Consider the following 19,447-nt stretch of genomic DNA (forward strand, 5'->3'; position numbering starts at 1 on the left):
ACATCAGAAGATACATCAGATTTGATTTTAGATTGTTGATGGCCAAAATCAGTCTCTGCATTCAGCAGCACTGTAAAGTAAATCCCAAGGAGTTTCTCAGTATAAATGCTTACCAAGCCAACCATTTAGCTCTGTGAACCAGTATTTTGATGACGAGTAACAGAGAGCACCAAACATTCATGTTGCTGGAGTTGCAGCCAGCACAAAAATATTTTTTCCAAAGGGAACAGAGGGTCAGATTGTAGCTTGACCTACTGTTTCATGCTGCTTTCCCTCCAGAGAACGTAAGGCTTTATCATTCCCACTGATTATTCAACTGAGAATAAAGATGAGGCCCAGATTACAATTTCATTGTCCCCAGGAGACTGTCAATAGCACACAAGCCAAGGACAGGCATGGGAGAATGCCAGTCATACTATAACTTAGTCATTTTGAGGAGCTCTGTAGCTGTTTCTGTGCCACAAGCATGATGAATAGAGCAAGGGAAGAGAAAGCACGGATAACGTTGGCTTAAAACTAAAACACTTGAGCCAGAAAGAAAGAATTTTACAATATTTTTTTATTCCTCTAGGTAGTAGACAAACAGAGCTTAGTTTCCTATGATTTTATTTTTTTATTTCCTTCTATTTTTTATTCTTATTTTTTTAATTTCCTTTTTATTTTTCCCCATAAATCTTCTTATCAAATAGCTCCACTTTATAACTCTGAGAGTTTAATGATATCTAAGCTATAATGTTTATAGGTTAGCATACAGCTAGTAATTGCTGCACCTGACATCTCTCTGCTTGTACTTTAGTGGGAGAACCGATGTTGATATCTTTTTGCTGCCTAGTGCTTTTCAGGGAACTAAAACGGAGATCCAGAGCTGGGAACTATACAGATTATTCACACATTTCCCCAGCTATATAGCCTTTTGAGTCACCATGTGAAGAGAACGTGGAGGGAACACTATTCAAATTTTCAAATTCACTTGCTACACAATAGAAGTTCTCTATTATTTGTCATTTTGCATAGGAGAAAAAAAAACTTATTTGATGCCTAATTTACAAAGTTGCTTTAGAAATCCAACATGATGGTGGCTTTCTTGGGAGTGGCTGCTGTTTGAGAAGAAGGGGAACCATAGTGAGATTATCCTTCATGCCTACCTTCTCGTGCTAAAATGGCAAAAGCTTTGCCTTAGTGAGAAAAAGTGTTTTGTGAGTTACAGCTCTGGGTGAGACTACATGAGGAATGGGAGCTGAGTGCTCTGCACTGAGTGAAATAGGTGGACTTCCCTGCTCTTTTGTCAGTGAGGAAATCTTTGATGCTTGCCTGTCTATATCTCTTACTTCTTCTCTTTCAGGAACTGGATTATCAGAAGAGACGCGTGCGGGAATCGGGGGACAGGTTTGTTCCTGTCATGAGTGATTTCATCACTGTGGCCAGCTTCAGCTTCTCGGAGTTAGAAGACCTTCTCAACGAGGCTAGAGACAAGGTATGCATTATCTTTTGGAGTTTCACTGGCTGAGTCAAAAGCCTAAATCAAAATGGAAGCAGTAATTTCAGATGGTGGGACTATAGTGAAGACTATAATAGGCACTGGAAGTGGTTTGGGCTGAAGTTTCTTACTTTTCATAATCTGGTTTATAGCTATTTAGAATGTATTTTAGGATTAAAAGAAGGTTCAGTGCTCCTGCCCCTGAACTTCTTGCTAATCTTCCTTAACATCCATGTGTGTCACAGAATCGTGATGGTGATGGCTGTGGCTGGATACCACACTATGCAGTGGTGTTGTAGGAATTGCCTTTTAAGCAGTCTCTCAGAAAGAGGTTCTTTGGTGATTAGTGATAGTGACACTTTATCTTTCACCTTCTGCTTCTGACTTCATTCCACTCTGCTCATTCAGGTGGGGACATTTGTGCTTCATTGGTTTCCTTTAAAAATGCACCTCTGGGTAGTTTGGTGACTACCCACTCTTTTCTACTTATGCTTCTCTTTTACTTCCTCTTTTTCGTTATTTCAAGGATAGAAATTCCAAACATGTTGTTTTTCTGACATCCTTGGACCCTTCTTGCACAGCGAGCACCATGTGTGTGTTACTTTCCAGGTGCTGCTGTGATAATTTTGTTTTTTCACTGTCTACATTTCCATTACTAGGTTTGTACAGCTAAGGAGGTTCTTGTTCTTTGCTGGTGACTGGAGTCTGGCACTAATCCTTCTGTCTCTCAGCTGAGTTAGGAAGAATTCATATGAAAAGGTCATAAACATATGAAAATGTTTAGAGAAAAGCAAGTTCTAAAGTAAACAATATGTAATGGCAAATGTGCCCTTGTTGGCTGGCATGCTAAAAGGGTTTGGCTTTATGAAGCAAATGTGCTATTTCTTTTGGATTGAATTGTTTCCACTGCTGGTGTCAGTCCTTGCAGCATTAAGGCACCTATTGCATTATTAATGAAACCCATGCCATTGCATTGGTAGGTTTTAGATTTAGATTTAGATTTAGAAGGATATGCAAAATACAGGTTGAGGCTCTGAACAGTAAGGCACCTCTCTCCTTCATTTGCTTTGCAGTAATGTCATTCTAAAATTCAAGAGCATTTTCTTTTTGTGGAGATAACATTTGTAATAGTGACAAGTACTGCAAACCCCAGGTGCTATGGGTGCAGCTCCCTGGGCAGTGCTGGTGGGGCAGGAGTTATCACAGCACTCTGAAGGAAAAGCTGGGCAGTTTAACAACTGCTAATGTTGTAAGGAAACAAAGGTTCTTTCCACAATCAGTCAGGGGCTAAAACCCAGCAAGTGGCACATTTCCAGCACCGCAACACAACTTTTCTTTATCAGGTACTTGCAGGGAAAAATACTATTCTTTTGCTTTAAGAATAAGCAGAGGATCTCCTTACAGACAGACCAATATGTCTGGAAGTTGTTGCATGCTTTTTTAGACATAGCCAATATAAAGCACTCAACGTAAAGAGATGTTTTATTTTAATGACTATAACATGCTTAGGAAACGTTTCTCTACCTTCTCCTCACACACCCTTACTATTTTTGAACGGATGCCCTTCCAACTTCTGCTCAGCCTATGGCTTTGGTTCTTCCACTGGCAAAAAGCTGGTTTTGGACTCCAAAAAGGGAACTGTCTGTCCTTACTAATGCTGAGCTATTTCTTATGGTTGACTCTCATTTTTTTCCTCTCTCTTCTTCTTCTTTTTCATCTTTTTTTTTTCTTAAAAAAGAGAAAAGAAAAAAAAAACGAAAAAAAAAAAAGAAAAAAGAAAAAAATGGGAAAAAGAAAGCTGGAAATTTTCAACAAACCAGATGTGTTTTGCAACATGTCATCCAACCTCAATGGGCTCTCTGTTTATTGAATCACAAGTTTTTGTTTTGTTTTGTTTTGTTTTTTTTTACCATGGTAACCTACTATAAGTAGCCAATTAAAGGAAGAGACAAACTGGGACATCTGACAATCCTGTTCTTCTTTGATTTCTCAAAATAAAGCAAATCTTTTTTTTTTTTTAAAAAAAAAAAAGGTAGTGGGAGAGGAAAGACTTGTAAAAATATCCCAATGATCCCAGGAAGAGTTGGTCTGGTGCACAGATTTATTAATAATCATGAAGCCCTAGTTTTAACAGCTGGAGTTGGATATCCTTCTAAGTATAGATGTGCCTACTTGATTGCCATGAGTTAATCAGAGCTATGTTTCCTCAGCTGGAATTTAAAACAATACTTTTTTTTTTCAAATCTGAGAATTTTAAAATATTTTTAAATATCTTTAGCATTAGCAGAAATAATTTATATATTCTTTTAAGTTACGGAAACCATTCATTACCAAGGTGTGGTACTGACCTTCTACGTAGAGGATATTTTTTGCAATCCCATGCAGTATGTTTTTTGGCTTTTTTGCTTAAACAGGACCATTTATAGATAGTGGCCATGGGAAGGAAGTGATATTTTAAATTTAAAAGGCCAGGCTGTCAGATGCAAGCATCCATTTTTGCAGGGGAAGCCTTGTAACTGTACTTATCTTCATGCAGTAAACAGATGGCTTGGTTAAGAATTGACTGAAACTTAGACTGACTCTTTGAACAGCTCCTTAGCACAGCTGGTTCTTGTTCTTTTTGTGTTTTTCTCACTTTCAATAGCACTTTATAAGGCAATATATATATATTAGATCAAGGGATAAAGTTTTCTGCCACTTCCCATAAACTGGAAGTTGGGGGCAGAAGAAAGTGAAGTTCTGCCCTGGAATCCTTCACCATTTTTTACATGTTTGAATAGATGAAAATTCAACTTTTTTACATGAGAAGGAACAGAATGGGGTTGAATTTTGTTTGGGGAAATTTTTCCCTGTATTTTCTCTGGAAAAGCAAAGAAAATGGCAAAGGAACAGTGACCTCCCATGGTATGAATTTTATTTTCTTGTTTGAAAAAGGTGATATTTCCCCTTCAAGAATCTTTACAATATACTTAAGTGTTGACAGGCATGAAGCCTAAATTGGTAGCCACCTTCATAACTGCTCCACTTAGTGCTTGTTATATATGTAAAAAAAATAATAATTTTTTTAATGTCTTGATTCTTCTTAAGTTGGCTTAGTCAGGTATTGTAATTTTTATGATGAACATCTAACATAACCCCAGCTATAGAGGCACAATGGAGGCCGCTGGCTGGGCAGGGCTGATGAGGAAAGTAGGAAAAGTGTCCACTCTCAGCCCTTCTCATGCCAGCTTCTCTCAGTCCAGGTGTTTCCATCATAGAGAAAGGAGTTCAGACTTTGCACATGCATTTAATAAGCTTAGAACATAATTGTTTTGAAGAACATCAAAGCAGTGAAAACCAAAATCCATTTAAGAAAATACTAATTCGTGGCAGAATGCTCATGAAGCACATGGATATATTGTAGTCCAAGTGCCAGTGACATGCTGTGCACTGCAGTCAACAGCAAACAGCATTTTCTGTCAGCCGCTGGGGCTAATGGATAAAGAGTGAATCAGGACAGAGACTGAGGAGGTCATGATGAGGCTTGTTACAGAGCCTCAACAGGAACCACAGCCTGATGTCAGAAACAGACAGTTGGGAAATAAATTATGTAGTTGTTTTACAGTAACTTAGAACTGCAGATGCTTCAGGACAGGTTGACACCTAACGTATCAGGAATTTTTATAATGCTTTGAAAATGCGCACATGATCACAGAGCCAGATCTAGAGGGAAATAGAAATGTTTATCTCTGTTTTGGGGCTGCCAGGATCACTGTCAGACTCCTGGGAGAATCCTTGAAGAGCATTTAGGTGCAAGGAGAGCTGGGGCCAGCCCTGCCTGAAATTGTCTGGCCTCTTCCTATTAACTGATCTGACTCTGACCCATAAAAAGAACATGTATTTATTTGAACTACCTCACTACAGGAGGTAGTGTCTTTTTAACAACAAGTTCAAGATTGCTGCTTTGGGGAATACAGTTCTTGGGATCATAAAATGCCAAGTAGGAAGAGACCTCCAGGATCGTCTGTCCCAACCTTTCTAGGTAGGAACATGAGTTAGATGTGATGGGCCAGCATCTTGTCAAGCTCAGTCTTAAAAGGTATCCACTGTTGGGGAATCCACCACTTCCCTGAGGAGGTTATTCCAATGTCCCATTTGTTCTCATAGTGAAAAAATTTGTTATGATGTCCAATCAGGATATCTCCAGGAGTGACTTGCACCCATTATCCCTCCTCTTTCCCGTGTGACATCACATGGCTACATGCCACATGAGTATATGCACTTCATGTTGCATGGCTCCATGGTGTAATTCATTCACACATTGGCTCCTCCTGCAACAGCAGGCAGCAGAGACAACAGGAAATTTTTATCACGGCTGTTTTTCCTCCTCCTCATAGAGCCCTGTTCCTGCCATTTCCAGTGTTCTTCTGCCACTGTTTAACATTTCGTTGGCAAGCACAGCAGAGAGTGTGTGTGCTGCTGTCCTGCTTTCCTTCTCCTTGCTAAAATGGCTTTTTAAAATAAACAGCTGTCTAAACGATTTGCTTTGGCAAGAGGATGAATTCAGTGGAAAGTTTGGCAGAGGAAGCAGAGCTGGCACTGAGCTCGTGGACCTGTTATATCATGAAGCTTGGGGGCCCTTATGGTGTGGAAATGAATTTTTTAATGAAAAAAAAAAAAAAAGGGATACCATCCTGTATTACAGTGGAAAACCTGCTGAAATACAGGTTTCCATCTTGCTTTTGCCCATGTCGTCTGTCCCCATATGACTTCAGGAACAAGCAAGGTTCAGCCCTTGTTCCATGGTATTACAGCACGTCACAAAATTCAGGGAAGTATTCTATGTGCACGAGGACTTATCTTCAGATTTCACAGTGGTGCACAAGAGCAGGCACTGTCTGGCAGAGAATTTGCCCATGGAGCAGTTGAGTGATTTGTGTTGGGTGACACAAATCCTGCAGCAGAGAGCATAAGAGAGGGCTGAGATCCAGAGCATCTCAGTCCATGCTGTGCTTACACCCTGAGCAAGGCAGGCAGTGATGTTTTAGTCTCTGTGGGTAGACTGGAGCTCAAGCTTCATATCAGGGCTCAGGAGGCTGCCACCAGCAGCTTGCTGTCCTGTGTCCAGCACCGGTGCTTTGAAAAAGTGAATGTGAACACAGACCCAGAGCTACAGGGAAACAGGAGTAATAAAACCAGAGGACTCTACTGCAGTTACAACAGTTGAAAAAACCGTGTGGCTCTCTTTACAATAGTGCATTGATTTGATGCAGTGCCCTACAGATGTGAGCAATTGATTTTTTACTGTTTCCTATATGAGATGTGTGGGGCAACACTTTCTGTTCTGTAACAAATGGAGAAAGGAAGGCTCAGAGGGGAAGCATGAGTTACCAAGCTACGTTATGTTCAGAGATGGCAGTGGAGGCTGGATCTCCTGAGGAGCCTTCCTCTGCTCAGTTAGCTTTTTTCCAGAGGGGTTAGAAAAAGAAGGAAAATATGAAAATATTTCCTCCAGTGAACTTTTGTAGGTATTTTAGTACATCTAGCTAACAGATTTTTGCATTTCGTCTTTACAGTAGGTGGTTGTGACCTGCTAAGCCATGCTACAGGGCACCAAAGATGGGCTGGTCTCAGGATTTTTCCTCCTTGCCTCTGCTTAGAGAGCACAACACCTTATTCTCATGAGTGTCTCCAGAAGGCTCCCAGGCTGCTGGGTCTTCCCAGCACAGCAACACTTTTCCTTCTTTGAATGGCAGTGGGTAGGCAGTGGCAGACGCCTTTCTGCCAGTGTGACAATAACTAGCTGGTGCTGGTAGGTGGGTGACAGGACTTGTGCTGAACATTTGTAGACACCACCACCCTCTAATGGAGACTTCTGTATATGTAGGATCCAAGAGCCCCAGGCAAGGACCTTCTTCTTTTCACCCTCCAGTCTTCCTAAAAGACTAGGAAACCCTTGCTCAAACCAGCTCATTTCCTGTGTATTCCCTCACTCACCTTGGCTGTGCATAGGGAGGAACATAGGGATGGAGGTGTTGCATCACTATGTACATCAGCCACCTCCTGTGGGCTGCCCTTGGATTTCAGGCTTCACAAGAGGTAGAGAAGCCTTCTTTCCAGATGGCAGCTCTAGCCACTGCTCTTAATTTCTGCCTTATTTTCAATTTTCACAAGAGTTAACCATAACTTACATGGGAAGAGCTTCCAGATAGCCCACCTCCTGTAAGCAGGGAGCTTTAGGTGCTCTGTGTGTTCAAGCAGCAGTGCCTGTACTGAAGTCTTTTCTCCAGCATTCCCACTCCCCTGGCTGATTGGAAAGCTGGAGCAGGCATTCCCAGGAATTACAGCACATGGAGATATGTTGTCTCAGTGTGTTATCTCAGTGTGTGGTATGGACAGACTGTACCTGCTGAAGGGCTGATCCTGGTCAGTGTGGATTACAGTGTGATTACTGCACTTTTCTAATATTCAAGCATGAAATGCATATAAGATATACAGAGAAAAAATAGAGAGAGAGAGAGGAGTGGGAAGAGGGAGTAGGACTGTATACGTGTGCATGTGTCTTCAGTGGTTTCAGAGAAAAAGAGTTAAACCAGAAAAAATCTGTTGCTATTTCCATACTCTGAAGTCCCTCCATGACTTTCTGCTGTAGTGCTTCCTTCAACTCCTGCCATGTTTGGTAGCTCAAAGCAACTTGCATTTCTTCCAGTGCTTTTTTCATTTTTTTTTTTTTTTTTTCTTTTTTTTTTTTTTTTTCCCCCAGATACTTTGGGTTTCTTTGTTTGTTTCTGGCTGAGAATATAAGCTTTTTAAAGAAAAAAGAAGCTATTGCTTCAAACTGCTTTGTGGGCCTGGCAGGGAAAGCAGAGGAAGGGAGATGCTGAATTTCTCAGTCTGTGCCAGGAGGAAGCTGCTTTCCTTGGAGATTTCTTCCCCCTGCAGTTGACTGGGAGATTTGGTTTGTGCTTTACCTGGTACAGGGCTAAAGGGGTTTATAAGACCTGCTTCCAAAATAATTTTGTCTTTGGGATCAGAGCCTGAAATGTTCTTACTATCTTTACCATTCTGCAAGAGCACCCACCTAAGGAAAGGGAAACTGGGCTGTGTTAACGTGAGCTGAATATATGCACAAGGGTTTGAAGGCAGCTCATTGCCTGGGAGATTCTGGGTTTGATTCAATAAATGCTGAGGTCTGTAAGGTGCTCTGCTGCTCCATGGTGGTGTGTGTGCATTGGGGTCCTAGTGCCATCAGGACTGTATTGCCATACAGGGGTCTGCGACTGAAGATGGCTCAACAATGATACGGCTTTTGGATGTGTACACTTACATAGGTCTTAGTGGGCACTTGCATACTTGCTGTTGACAGCCTATACATGCATGTATTTGAGTGCATTTTGGTGAGTACAGAGGCATGTTTGTGAGTGTGAGAGAGCTAAGAAGAGAGTACAACTGCTGCAGGACTGATGTCCCAGGGCCAGGAGTTGCTGTGAATTTACTATGTCCCGATCAGAAGTGACTGAAGTCCTGCCAGTTGGCTGCCTTCACATGTGTCCTGCAGCCTCAACATTTGCCTTTTAAAATAAAAGCCACTTGTGATGTATTCACTCTCTTTTAAGTCTGCCCGGGAGCCCTGGCTTCTTTCCTTGCCCTGCTCTCATACCATGTCTGTCCATAGTCGCCTCTCTCCCAGGCAACACCCTGACTCAGAGGACTCCAGACTGACAGATGACATGGCAAAAGACTCCTGAGAGGACAGACTGTAATGTTATTGCAAAAAAACACTAACTCCACCAATTTTAAAAGTGGATTTGAGGAGAAGATGGAGGGGGAAAATATGGGCTAAAACTATGTTTTTTTGTAGTTAGGATGAACTAAAAGTACTTTTTTTCCCCAGATACTTAACTGTCTTCCATGCCCCTGCTGTCCCACAGCTGCAGCTGAGAAGTGGCCAGACAGTCGTCCTCTGAAATTTCTCCATCTCCCTCAGGCACTGAACATGGTTTTTTCTGTATAAGTGGGCAGCTAGGGCACTCCAGCACCATTGTCTCATCTGCCCAGGAGAGCAGATTCTTCAGGGACAGAGGCACCTGCCTTAGGGAGAGGCACTTCTCTTGCGAGGGGTAGTTTCTGTGTTTGCCACGTGAATGCTAGAGGGTGTTGAATTACACATGTGGTTACTCATAAGCTTTCCTTGCTCTTTGCCAAACTGCCTGCCTAACTATTGCTTTTGTGTTTTCTGCCCCGTTGACAGTATGCCAAGGCACTGAAGCATTTTGGAGAGGGCGAGGGCAAGATGCAGCCGGATGAATTTTTTGGCATCTTCGATACTTTCTTACAGTCATTTGCAGAGGCCAAGCAAGATCTGGAAAATATGAGGAAGAAAAAGGAAGAGGAGGAGCGCAGGGCACGCATGGAGGCCATGGTGAGGACAGGAGGAGTTTCCTTCCATCATCTTTTCATGTCTCGAGAGAGGAAGGTTGAGAGAGCCAATTCCAGTCCTCATGTCCTGTCACTATCACTGGTTTATGTCCTCTATCACCTTTCTTTGGCATAATTCTCTTCACAAATGATGACATTTTTCCTGCAGGCTGTCCTGTCAGCTCTCAAGGGCGTACTGTTTGTCTCCTAAATTATCCTCTTTTGGATTCAGATACTAAATCCATCCCTGCCTGTTTTGCCCTGGGACTTTGCTGGGTGGTGCTGCTCCTTCCCAGTGCCAGACAATCGTGCTTCCAGGCCTCAGGCTCTGTGCAAAAAATCCCTGAGAGCCGGATCTCCCTCAGTCCTGCCATATGGTCAGCTTCCACTTAGACTCCATCATTGCCTGCTGTGTGCCTGACGGCAAATGTCCTCTCACCTGCTGCAGCCAGCACTGGCAATGTTGCTTCCTGAGCAGCACTGGGGCCGTGTCCAGTCTTGACTTGATGAGAAAGCTTTTGTGCATCGTTGAATTTGCTGCTGGGAGACAGACATGTGTGTGTGTCCCAAGGGGTTTGTGGGACCCACCCACCCCCCCCGCCAATCTCTACCTTTTCTTGGGCCTTTCCTTGGGTCCCTGCCTCCTTATCCCCCGCCACCGCTTTCGCCCCAGCTGCTTCCTTGTCCCCAGGCCTCGCTGTGGGGAATTGCTTCTTTAAATGTTTGCTGTGACAAAAGCCACCGATTTGTGCCTTTCAGAAGAGGAGAGAGGTAAAAAGCCTGGATGCCAGCAGCCCTACTGCTGGACGTAGGTGTTCAATGCCAGGATTTAGGCTCAAGTTTCCTCTCAGACAGGTGGAAAGTGTAGGGGGCTGCATTTAAAGCACTGGAATGGTTTCATACGCCTCATGCACCATGTGAAATGTTGCAGTTTGCTTATGGAAAGAGTCTTTCTGCAATGGGAAGGTAGCATGTAGAGCAAGCAGCCTGCTTCCTGACAGCCACATCCCTTGTCATTTCCACTGGCCTTGAAGCTAAGCAGGGTGAGGGGCAGATAACTGAGCTCCACGGAGACTGAGGGCATTACATTGACAGCTGGGCCTATCCAATGATCTGTAAAAACAGCATTTGTTTCATTGCTCTTTGTGTTCATAACCAGCTTCCCTTACCAGACTTGAGGCAATGTGTCTTTCCCATCAGAGCAACATGTTGCCTCCATCCAAACATGAGCTCTTTGCTGAACAGAGTTTCTGTTAATGTTTTGATACCTCACACAGTTTTCATTCTCCACCATGTTTAGCTTGTGGATTTCTGGGCTTTTCTCTTTCTTCTTTTCTTCCTTCTGCAGGACTTAAGCCTTTCTACCTGTCAATTTTGATAGCTGTGTCCCAAGCAAAAAGCTACTTGTGACTATAATAGTGACTGCAGTTCATATAGAAACATCAAAACTAACTTTAAACTCACTAGGATAGGTACTGTACATAGTACATACTACCACACTGCAAGTGTGGTCCCAGAAGCTGTGCCTATGGAAAAATCACTTGTGGACTGTCATTTGGCACAGCTACTTTGCCAGCACTATTCTAGTGTAAAATTTGTGCAAAACAGCAGCAGTATAGACAGATCTCATGTGTTATCTTTGCTCCATGGTGGTAATGCTTTGTAAGACAAGTATGAAATGTCACTTATTCCTCATCTGTCCGGCTCTCTGGTTGCCTGTGCAGAAGAGGGGGAGCCCAGCATGGTTGCCTGTTGCTCTTGGCATAGGTGATGGACTTGTGGATAAGCTTCTGCTCTCTCTTTTTTTTTTTTCCCCTTAACTGTACTACTGCATTTTATCTGCTTTTTGGCAGTGTATCCAGTGATCTGGCATCTCAGTTTGCTAATCCTAAAGCTCTGTGTCTTTCTCCACAGCTAAAAGAGCAGAGGGAAAAAGAGAGGCGACAAAAGAAAACGAAAGCTGGAAGCATCTCTGAAGAGAGTGGGGAATTTGATGACCTGGTGTCAGCACTGAGGTCGGGTGAAGTCTTTGACAAAGACTTATCTAAGCTCAAGCGTAACCGCAAGCGTTCAGGAAACCAAGGCTTAGAAACAAGCCGGGAGCGAGCGGTGACAAAGCTAAATTATTAATTACAAGAGAGAGAAAAATAATCAACCAAAAGAAGGTGATGAGAAAGTGCAAAACAAGGAAGATGAATGTGTGTGATGGTGCCTGGCTGACAGCTACCCCAAAGGATTTCTTTGGTCTGTGGCTAGAGATGTTACCTTTCCATGATCAGCTTTCCTCTCATCCCTCTTCTGTGCTCCTAGTTCGAACCATTATAAAAGTGCCTCTGTGGAGCCAGCAGGGTCTGTGACTGGGCTGTGCATAGCTGACAGATTTGCTTCTGGGAGTTTATTGTGTCATCAAAGGCCTCATAGTGATGACAGAAAGTACTTGGGCCTTGCAGACTGCCTCACAGCTGGACAAAGATAATTTTCTGTGTGCCAAAGCAAAAACTAGTCATGATCTCCATCTTGCTGATAAAAAGCAGGACTGATTTCAGAGCAGCTCTGTAAATGCCTGTCACTTCTTCAAGATCTAAACTGGCTGTCAGAAGTTTGTCAAATTGTGGTTCTCAAGATATCCAATTTCCTTTCAGAGTTGGATTTTATAAGCCATAGATTAGCACCTGAAAAAAGCTTTTGGTTTCATGTTCTGCATAGTATTTTTGTGTGGCCTACACTTTCCAAAGGAAGTGATGTTCAGATGGAGGCATCAGGTTCTGGAACAAATATAAATTCAAAAATCAGGATCAACATGAAATACCTTGCAAAAGTCTTTTGGATTCTGCTTTTCTAGAAGTTGTTCTCTGGAATTTGCTGATGGTTGGGGCTTGAAGCTATGAAACACATTCTAGGAAAGAAGCTCTGGCTTTTCTTTAGAAAACTAAGCCACTGCCAGGTTGGGATTACAAGCAGGGGACAGTGGAGCCTGTTGTCATTGCTGGAGAGTGGGGGAGAAAAAGCAGAACACTTCTTACCTGTTTGTGCAAGGTTAAGGTTTCTAAATGCATCCCAGTGGAAGTCAAAAGCATCCTACTACCACCCACAGGTCACAAGTAGCAAAAAGAAAACAAAGTCACTGGCTACAAGAAATGAGATTTCTTTTCCACCTGATGCTTACCTGTGACTGCTGTTGGCATGAGCTGGTCATTCTGGCTAACAGGCTGACCTTCACTGCACACCCTCCACTCCTACCTATGGGAATCCTGTAACTCAGTAAGATAGGAATGATGTTGAAGGAGAGCACTGGAGCCCACAGCCTTTTCCATTTTGAAGGGATCACTTGGGATGAACAATTGGAGGGTCCCACGATAAAAACTGAGAATTTTTCCAGGAGGACAAAAAATTTTGTACGCTGAGTGAGCTTTGGAGATGGGTTAATTCATCATGAAAAAAGAAATTTTGTGTTTAAGCTACATGGTTGAAGCACAGAAAAAAATCAAAGAACCCCAAGAGGAGGCCTGAATTCTGATTTCTTTATGTCTTCAGGGCTCTAGGGAAGGGATTGGGTTGTGTAGGCTGTCATGGTTGGTTTGTTTGTTTGTTTGTTTTAAATTTTGTCTTCCTTTTTAATTATCTTCCCTGGAGAAGAAAAAGAGGAAAAGAAAGAAATGGTGATGGATTCTTCCTCCTAGACAGGATGAAAAGAAAGAACATTTGAGAAGAGGGATCCACCATCTACAAACTATGCATCAATAGTCAACAGCACAAAAAGTCAAGGAATCCCAGGGAAGTGAAAAAAAGCTCTATTTGTCACTTTAATAATTTGGTTTGATTTTTCTCTGAATGTCACTTAACCTCAGGCTCTGCACTCAGTCTGCAGAACAGAAATTCCTCTGCCATGCACGCTGCCTGATCAGTATTACACGCTACCAATATTGGAGAAGCAAACTGTGGTGGTTTCTGAACACTTTAAGAGTAAAATAGTGATGTAAAATATGGAAAAGAAGCAAAAAATTCAGAATTGTTAAACTCTAATGTTTCATTGTTTACTGAATTTTAAGTCTCCCACCCTAGTATTTCCCTATTTACGACATTCCAGACTGCTGCACCTCTGTATAATACTCATCGTAAAGAGCTGGTATCTTACAAGAGCTGGATGCATTCTTCTCCCTTACTATCCTACTTTCCTCCTGGGATTAGCTATTAACAGCAATGCCCATTGCAGTGGACACAAGCACCTTGTAGAACAAAGACTGTATTTCATTAAGGTTTTTGAAAGTTTAAGAAAAACTCTCACTTTTTAAAGCATTTTTATTTTAAATTACAAAATGGATTTTTAGAAATGTCTCTTGTAAATTATATTAACAAGCTCATTGCTGCTCCCCAAATTAGACATGCTATATCCCAGCCCTTTTTGTTTGTCTTGTTTTGAAGCATGCCATATAACCTATGCCATGTAAACTGTATGAGAGGTGGTAATATGTGCCAAATTGGTATATAGTTGAGTTTAGATTTGGATAATCCCTAAATTCCAAAGATTATGCTTTTAGGGATTAGAACATTGTAAATTTTTCCCCCTCTTTGTTCTCCCTGGGTTTAGGACTCACCCAGAGATTCAGGTGTAGTGCCAAGGTCAGTCCTGGTACAAGATGATGTGACTCATGGCTCTGTATAGTTTAACACATAAGCTTGCTTGCTCCCCAGGTACTTCTTTGGTAAGGCAGACTGTCATCATGGCAGTGCTGTCAGAGAAGAAACACCTCAGGGCAAAACCCTTGAAGAGAAATACAGCATTTCCCCCCATCCCGGTATTTGTCAAACTAGGTTTGTGCTGTTCTTCTTGAAACTGAAGTCACTTTGCCAGGCCACAAATGTAGCAAAAGCAGAGAGAGAGATAAGCCCTCTATTCATTTGTGTACGCAGTTCAACCCTGATTTAAAGAGATCCTGTCTGATGGTACGCAGCTCTCCAGCCACGCTGGTAGAGTCAAAGAAAGCTGCTGTAGTTTTGCCACCTTCTGGACTCATAAATAATGCGGGATTGTCCAATTCCTGTAGCTCAGCTGTTGGATACTTACTGGGACTGACAGAAAGCTCAGAGTTGTGCCCATGATTCACTGCAGCCCAACTTTCCCAGCACTCCAGTGCCCCAAACTCTCATTTTGAATCTGTGACCGTGGCTGAAGACTTTGTTCAGTGTCCTGGACACTGTCCCCTGGCTCTTGACTCCATGCTGGATTTTCATAGAGAGGGTTTTGGAAAAGCTCGGTTACACACTGAGACAAGCAGAGAGGCAGGTTAAGAGGTCTACTAGGAGAGATGAGGTTGGCCACAGAGGAGAAAAGGAAAATTGCCTCTGCTCTAAGGCCTGGCATCAGATTCTTGCTGAAGCCAAGATTTTTCTTGTTTGTCATCTCTTGGGTACTGTGAATGCATCTGTGTTCTTCATCAGCAGTTGTGAGAACTAAAGGAGAAAGAAAAACCGTAGTCTTTTTCTTCTAGTGCTAACAGAGCCTGAGCAGGTATAGTAAGTGTTCGTGAGGTATAAATTGAGACAGCTTGTTTATCACACTGAGAGCTGGATCTGCTGTTATCCTCACATCTGTGCCTAGCACCAGCATTTTAAGTGAAATTACCGTGGCTTGGGAATAAGTGGGGGAGTGGGACATTTGAGAAAAAAGGATGTAATCAAGGGCTTGTTCTGTTTCTTTTAGAAATGTAGTCATTGCTAACTATAGGATGAAGTTCTTCACACCCAGAAGAGGAGATACTTTCTAACTCTCAAGACCGTGTCCCTAGAGGTTTAGTACTCTCTTACCTCTGTGTATCTGTGTTGTTCTTAAGCAGGTTGTATTAGGATGACCCTAGAAAAGACTGATGAACTGCTTCCCTTTCCCTATATCCTCGGTCTGGGTCATTGGTCTTGGTCAGTCATAAGTCTCTGGAAATGCTACAGGGTGAAGTGACTTGGGAACAGCAAGGCCCTTCATGGCTTGCAGCACAGCTATTGTCCAGTTCCCTATGAGTGTTCAAAGTGAGACTCCCCATGAGGGACATGACTTGGGCATCCTTCAGAAGTATTTCTGTAATGTGTTCACAGTGTCTGAGGAAAGGAAAGGAACTGTGAGAAGCCCTGGTGGGACACTGTGGGGCAGGTGTTTCTGTAATGGTCAGCCCTACTGGCTGAACTTTTGATCTTGTTTAGGAAAGCTCACACTCTGAGCTGGGCTGCATGGGAGAAGTTTGTGTCAGGAGTTTCTGTGAGGGGAAAGATCAATTGTACAGTTGATGATGTACATGATATATGCAGTTTCGTTTCTGGGTTGGTTGTTTGGGGCTTATTTTGTTTATTTGGGAGTTAAATGTTTGTTTTGGTTTTGTTTTGTTTTTCTTAAAGGTTTTAGGAATCTCTAAGGGGAACCTGTAAATCTGACACCTCTATTTATTTTGCCTTATTTTAGTTTGCTATGTTTGTATGTATACACTGCATTACAGCAACGACTATTGAGACAGTGCCAGGGCATTACACCAGCAAGACATCTGGCTTGGGTGCTGTGCAGCAGGCTGAGCTGGGCCAGGGGATGCATGTGAGCAGTGCTGGGGTGGGAAGGGAGGGAAGAAAAAAGCTTTCCTTTTGCTTTTGGCATGATCAGTCTGGTCCTAGGAAAGCATGTGTTTTAAAGAGTGGGGTACACTGATGTAGGTTGGTTATTTTAGAACACTTTCTATGAAACCTTTTTTATTTCTCATCACGAATCACAGTGGGAAGACTGAGGAAAGAGGTAAGCTGCACAGTTTCTTGCTCAAGCTTCACCTTTCTACACAAATTCTGGCCATAATGACAGAGAAGCTTGGATAGATGGGCAAAAGTGGTTCATGCCTTGAAACTTCTCATCAGAGTTACCATGCTGAGGGAACAAATTAGGACCACACTCCTTCCTCAGTACTAATATACCCTCCTATGTTCAAGGCCATAGAAGAAGAATTTCCTCTCTCTCCTCCTCCACTCCACCTCCCCAGATTATCCAGGGCAAATGAATACTTTCTCCTGGTTGGTTTTATACCTGTGGAGTCTCTTGCAATCAGAAAGTGTTTGGCCATGGCTCCTTGGCTTCTATACTCAGCACAGGAGATTTCTGATTGCCTACCACCCAAACAGGTAGCCTCCATTGGCCACCTTATCTTACATTATCAAAGGTTGAAGAGGCCCACTTGGGTAAATCAGTTTGGCCAACGAAAAATACAGAGTTTATGTATGTATATATACATATATAAAAGCTATCTACTACTCTAAGTAGTAGTTTTGATGACCAGAATCCCCTGAAGTTGGCCAGATTTTGCATGCTATGCCTGTTGAGGAGGATGCCATTAGTATAGCATGGTGTTTTGGCACCTTGTTCCATGAGAGAGTCTAGAGGCCTAATGAACCTTCCAGAACAGTCTTCTGTTACTGGTGATAATGTAGAATAGGTCCCGTGTGACCATAAGAAATTGCTCTGGGTTTACACCAGCCTAAAACATCTGGATCAAAACTCCCCTTTAGGCGGTTTTGGCTTTTACAAGATATTCACAGTGCTCATGAAGGGCTCGGACCTTTTATCTGTGCACTACTAGGAGCTCTCACCCAAGAGATCTAGAGAAGTCCCTCTGACAAGCCATTTCCAGACCCACCCCCCTTCATGTCTGCCCTTAAACATCATCTTTAAAAAACTTTGCCATTTTTAGGTGACTTGTAAGGGGATGTCAGGTACCTGAGCTACTTTGTGCTCAACATCTCCCCTCCAAACCATTCCCGTCTTCAGCCATTTTCCTCCCCTACAAGCCTGTTCAGGTTGAAACTTTCGGGTCACTTCAGGAGGTTCCCCTGTCCATCAAGCACTGTACAGTGCTGCTCACTGAAGCAGGAGGTTGTGTGCTGCTGTAATGCCTTGGCATATCCTCATTTCTTAGTCAGTTTAAGACTATAAGTGAATTAAATGTACAAATCCTGTAGTGTCATTTTTATCTGTATCTTTTTATAAGAATATACTGTAATACTAAAAAACAAAAGCAAAAAAAATTAAAGATATATTGTCCCCACTGCGTCTCTATGTTTCTTTGTAGTTGCATTTTCTGTGCATTTTGCTGGAGAGTCTGAAAGGTGAGTTAGAGCCTGGGTGTGGTTTTTTTTGCTAAGCTCTGGGTCTTTCTTCTCTGTCAAGGGCATGCAGCTCTATAGATGATGCAGCCACTGCAGACCTGGTGAGAAACTCCACAGGTTAATCTAGGGCAACAAGCAGTATGGAGGAATGGAACCACCATGGAACCACTGTGTTACCAAAGGTCCTCCTAAAATGAAGCACTCTTTTGTTGCTGTTTCAGAACAACATAGTGAACACCAAAAGAAAAAAAAAATAAAATAAATCTTGCTATCTGAGAGCTTATGATCCACATGGGGACACAGCTAGCCCAAGAGAGAAAGAGAGTGCAGGGCTGCAGTGCTGGTCATAATCGGAGCACCATCCAGACATCAAGAGTGTGACTCAGAGGAGGAGGGGGCAGGAGAGGATTGATTCAAAGGAAGGAATTAAATAAGGCCAGCAGAAAAAAAGGCCAGGAAATCCAACATCAGAAGTGAAGCCTTCAGGGATGTGGGAGGGGAGAGAAGTTAAACAGAACATTAGGGTGAGCAGGAGGCATGCAAGGGACAGCACTAATTTTTGGGTGAATCAAGGGACAGGCTGAAGAATTCACTGGAGTTCAGGGGCAGAACCTTGTTTTCATCTTAGATGCTCTATATATGAAGTTGTTTTTACTTCTACATAGATCTTCCTGTCTTTGATAATGGAAATATCCTGCTGACAAAATTCACACTCAAGCCCCAACTTTTCATCCCTAGCTTCAATCCACCAAAGGGCAATGTTTTAACTGTGAGCTCCTGAGAAGCTCATGCCTAGCATGGAGTGGGAAGCTTGCTGGCTGAGCAGCACATTCCTGCAGTAGGTGGGCTCACCGGGATCCCAGACAAAGTTCCAGCTGTTGATTATGGCTCTCAGGTGGGAAGGGCCGTGGCAATGAGCAAAAGCAATTAGGGGATAACTGCTTGCACATGCTGAGGGTCTGCAGATAGAAGCCTGAGTGTCACGTGGGAAGTCTCTCAGTTTATCTTTTTTAAAAGGACTTTTGCTTTCTCTGTTCTGATCTGTTTCACCCAGACTTGAATAAAAGTCTGGCTGTGAGGATCTTGCTTTACAGACGTAAGGGCAGAGGCAAAGGGATGTTTCTGAAATCCATGCAGCATGTGAGTGGCAGAGGCAGGATGAAAATGCAAGGACCCCCCTGCCTTTTCTTCTCTAGATGCTGGGTTTAAGTAGAGGAGGCCAAATGACTGTTTTGCCTCTTGTTAGTGGTGAAACTCAGTGGCATTTGAATTCTGCTTTGAACAGCAGGAGAGGTATCTTGCCTGAATTCTAACAAGAAAAGATATCTTTTTTTTAATATTTTGATTGGGTTTGGAGCATGCAGCAAGGGGCTGGTGTTCTGCCCTGCAAGATGGATTAAGCACAGAAGGGTCTTTTTGTCTTCCCATTGGATTTATCCCATGTGG

At 42.8% G+C, this 19,447-nt stretch overlaps 1 protein-coding gene across 3 annotated transcripts in view; it reads left to right on the top strand.

The window, feature by feature from the left end:
- Positions 1 to 17,272, top strand: part of DAAM2 (dishevelled associated activator of morphogenesis 2) — a 199,111-nt gene extending 181,839 nt beyond the window's left edge. For all 3 annotated transcript variants that reach the window (XM_030447860.1, XM_030447859.1, XM_030447861.1), the window contains 3 exons: positions 1,343 to 1,474; positions 9,708 to 9,878; positions 11,789 to 17,272. In XM_030447860.1, coding sequence (XP_030303720.1) covers positions 1,343 to 1,474; positions 9,708 to 9,878; positions 11,789 to 12,004 — 519 coding nt within the window. In that variant the 3' untranslated portion in view covers positions 12,005 to 17,272. The remainder of the gene's footprint in view (positions 1 to 1,342; positions 1,475 to 9,707; positions 9,879 to 11,788) is intronic.
- The last annotated feature ends 2,175 nt before the right edge of the window (positions 17,273 to 19,447 follow it).

The sequence above is a fragment of the Calypte anna genome, chromosome 3, assembly GCF_003957555.1.
Source record: "Calypte anna isolate BGI_N300 chromosome 3, bCalAnn1_v1.p, whole genome shotgun sequence".
Lineage (NCBI taxonomy): Eukaryota > Metazoa > Chordata > Aves > Apodiformes > Trochilidae > Calypte > Calypte anna.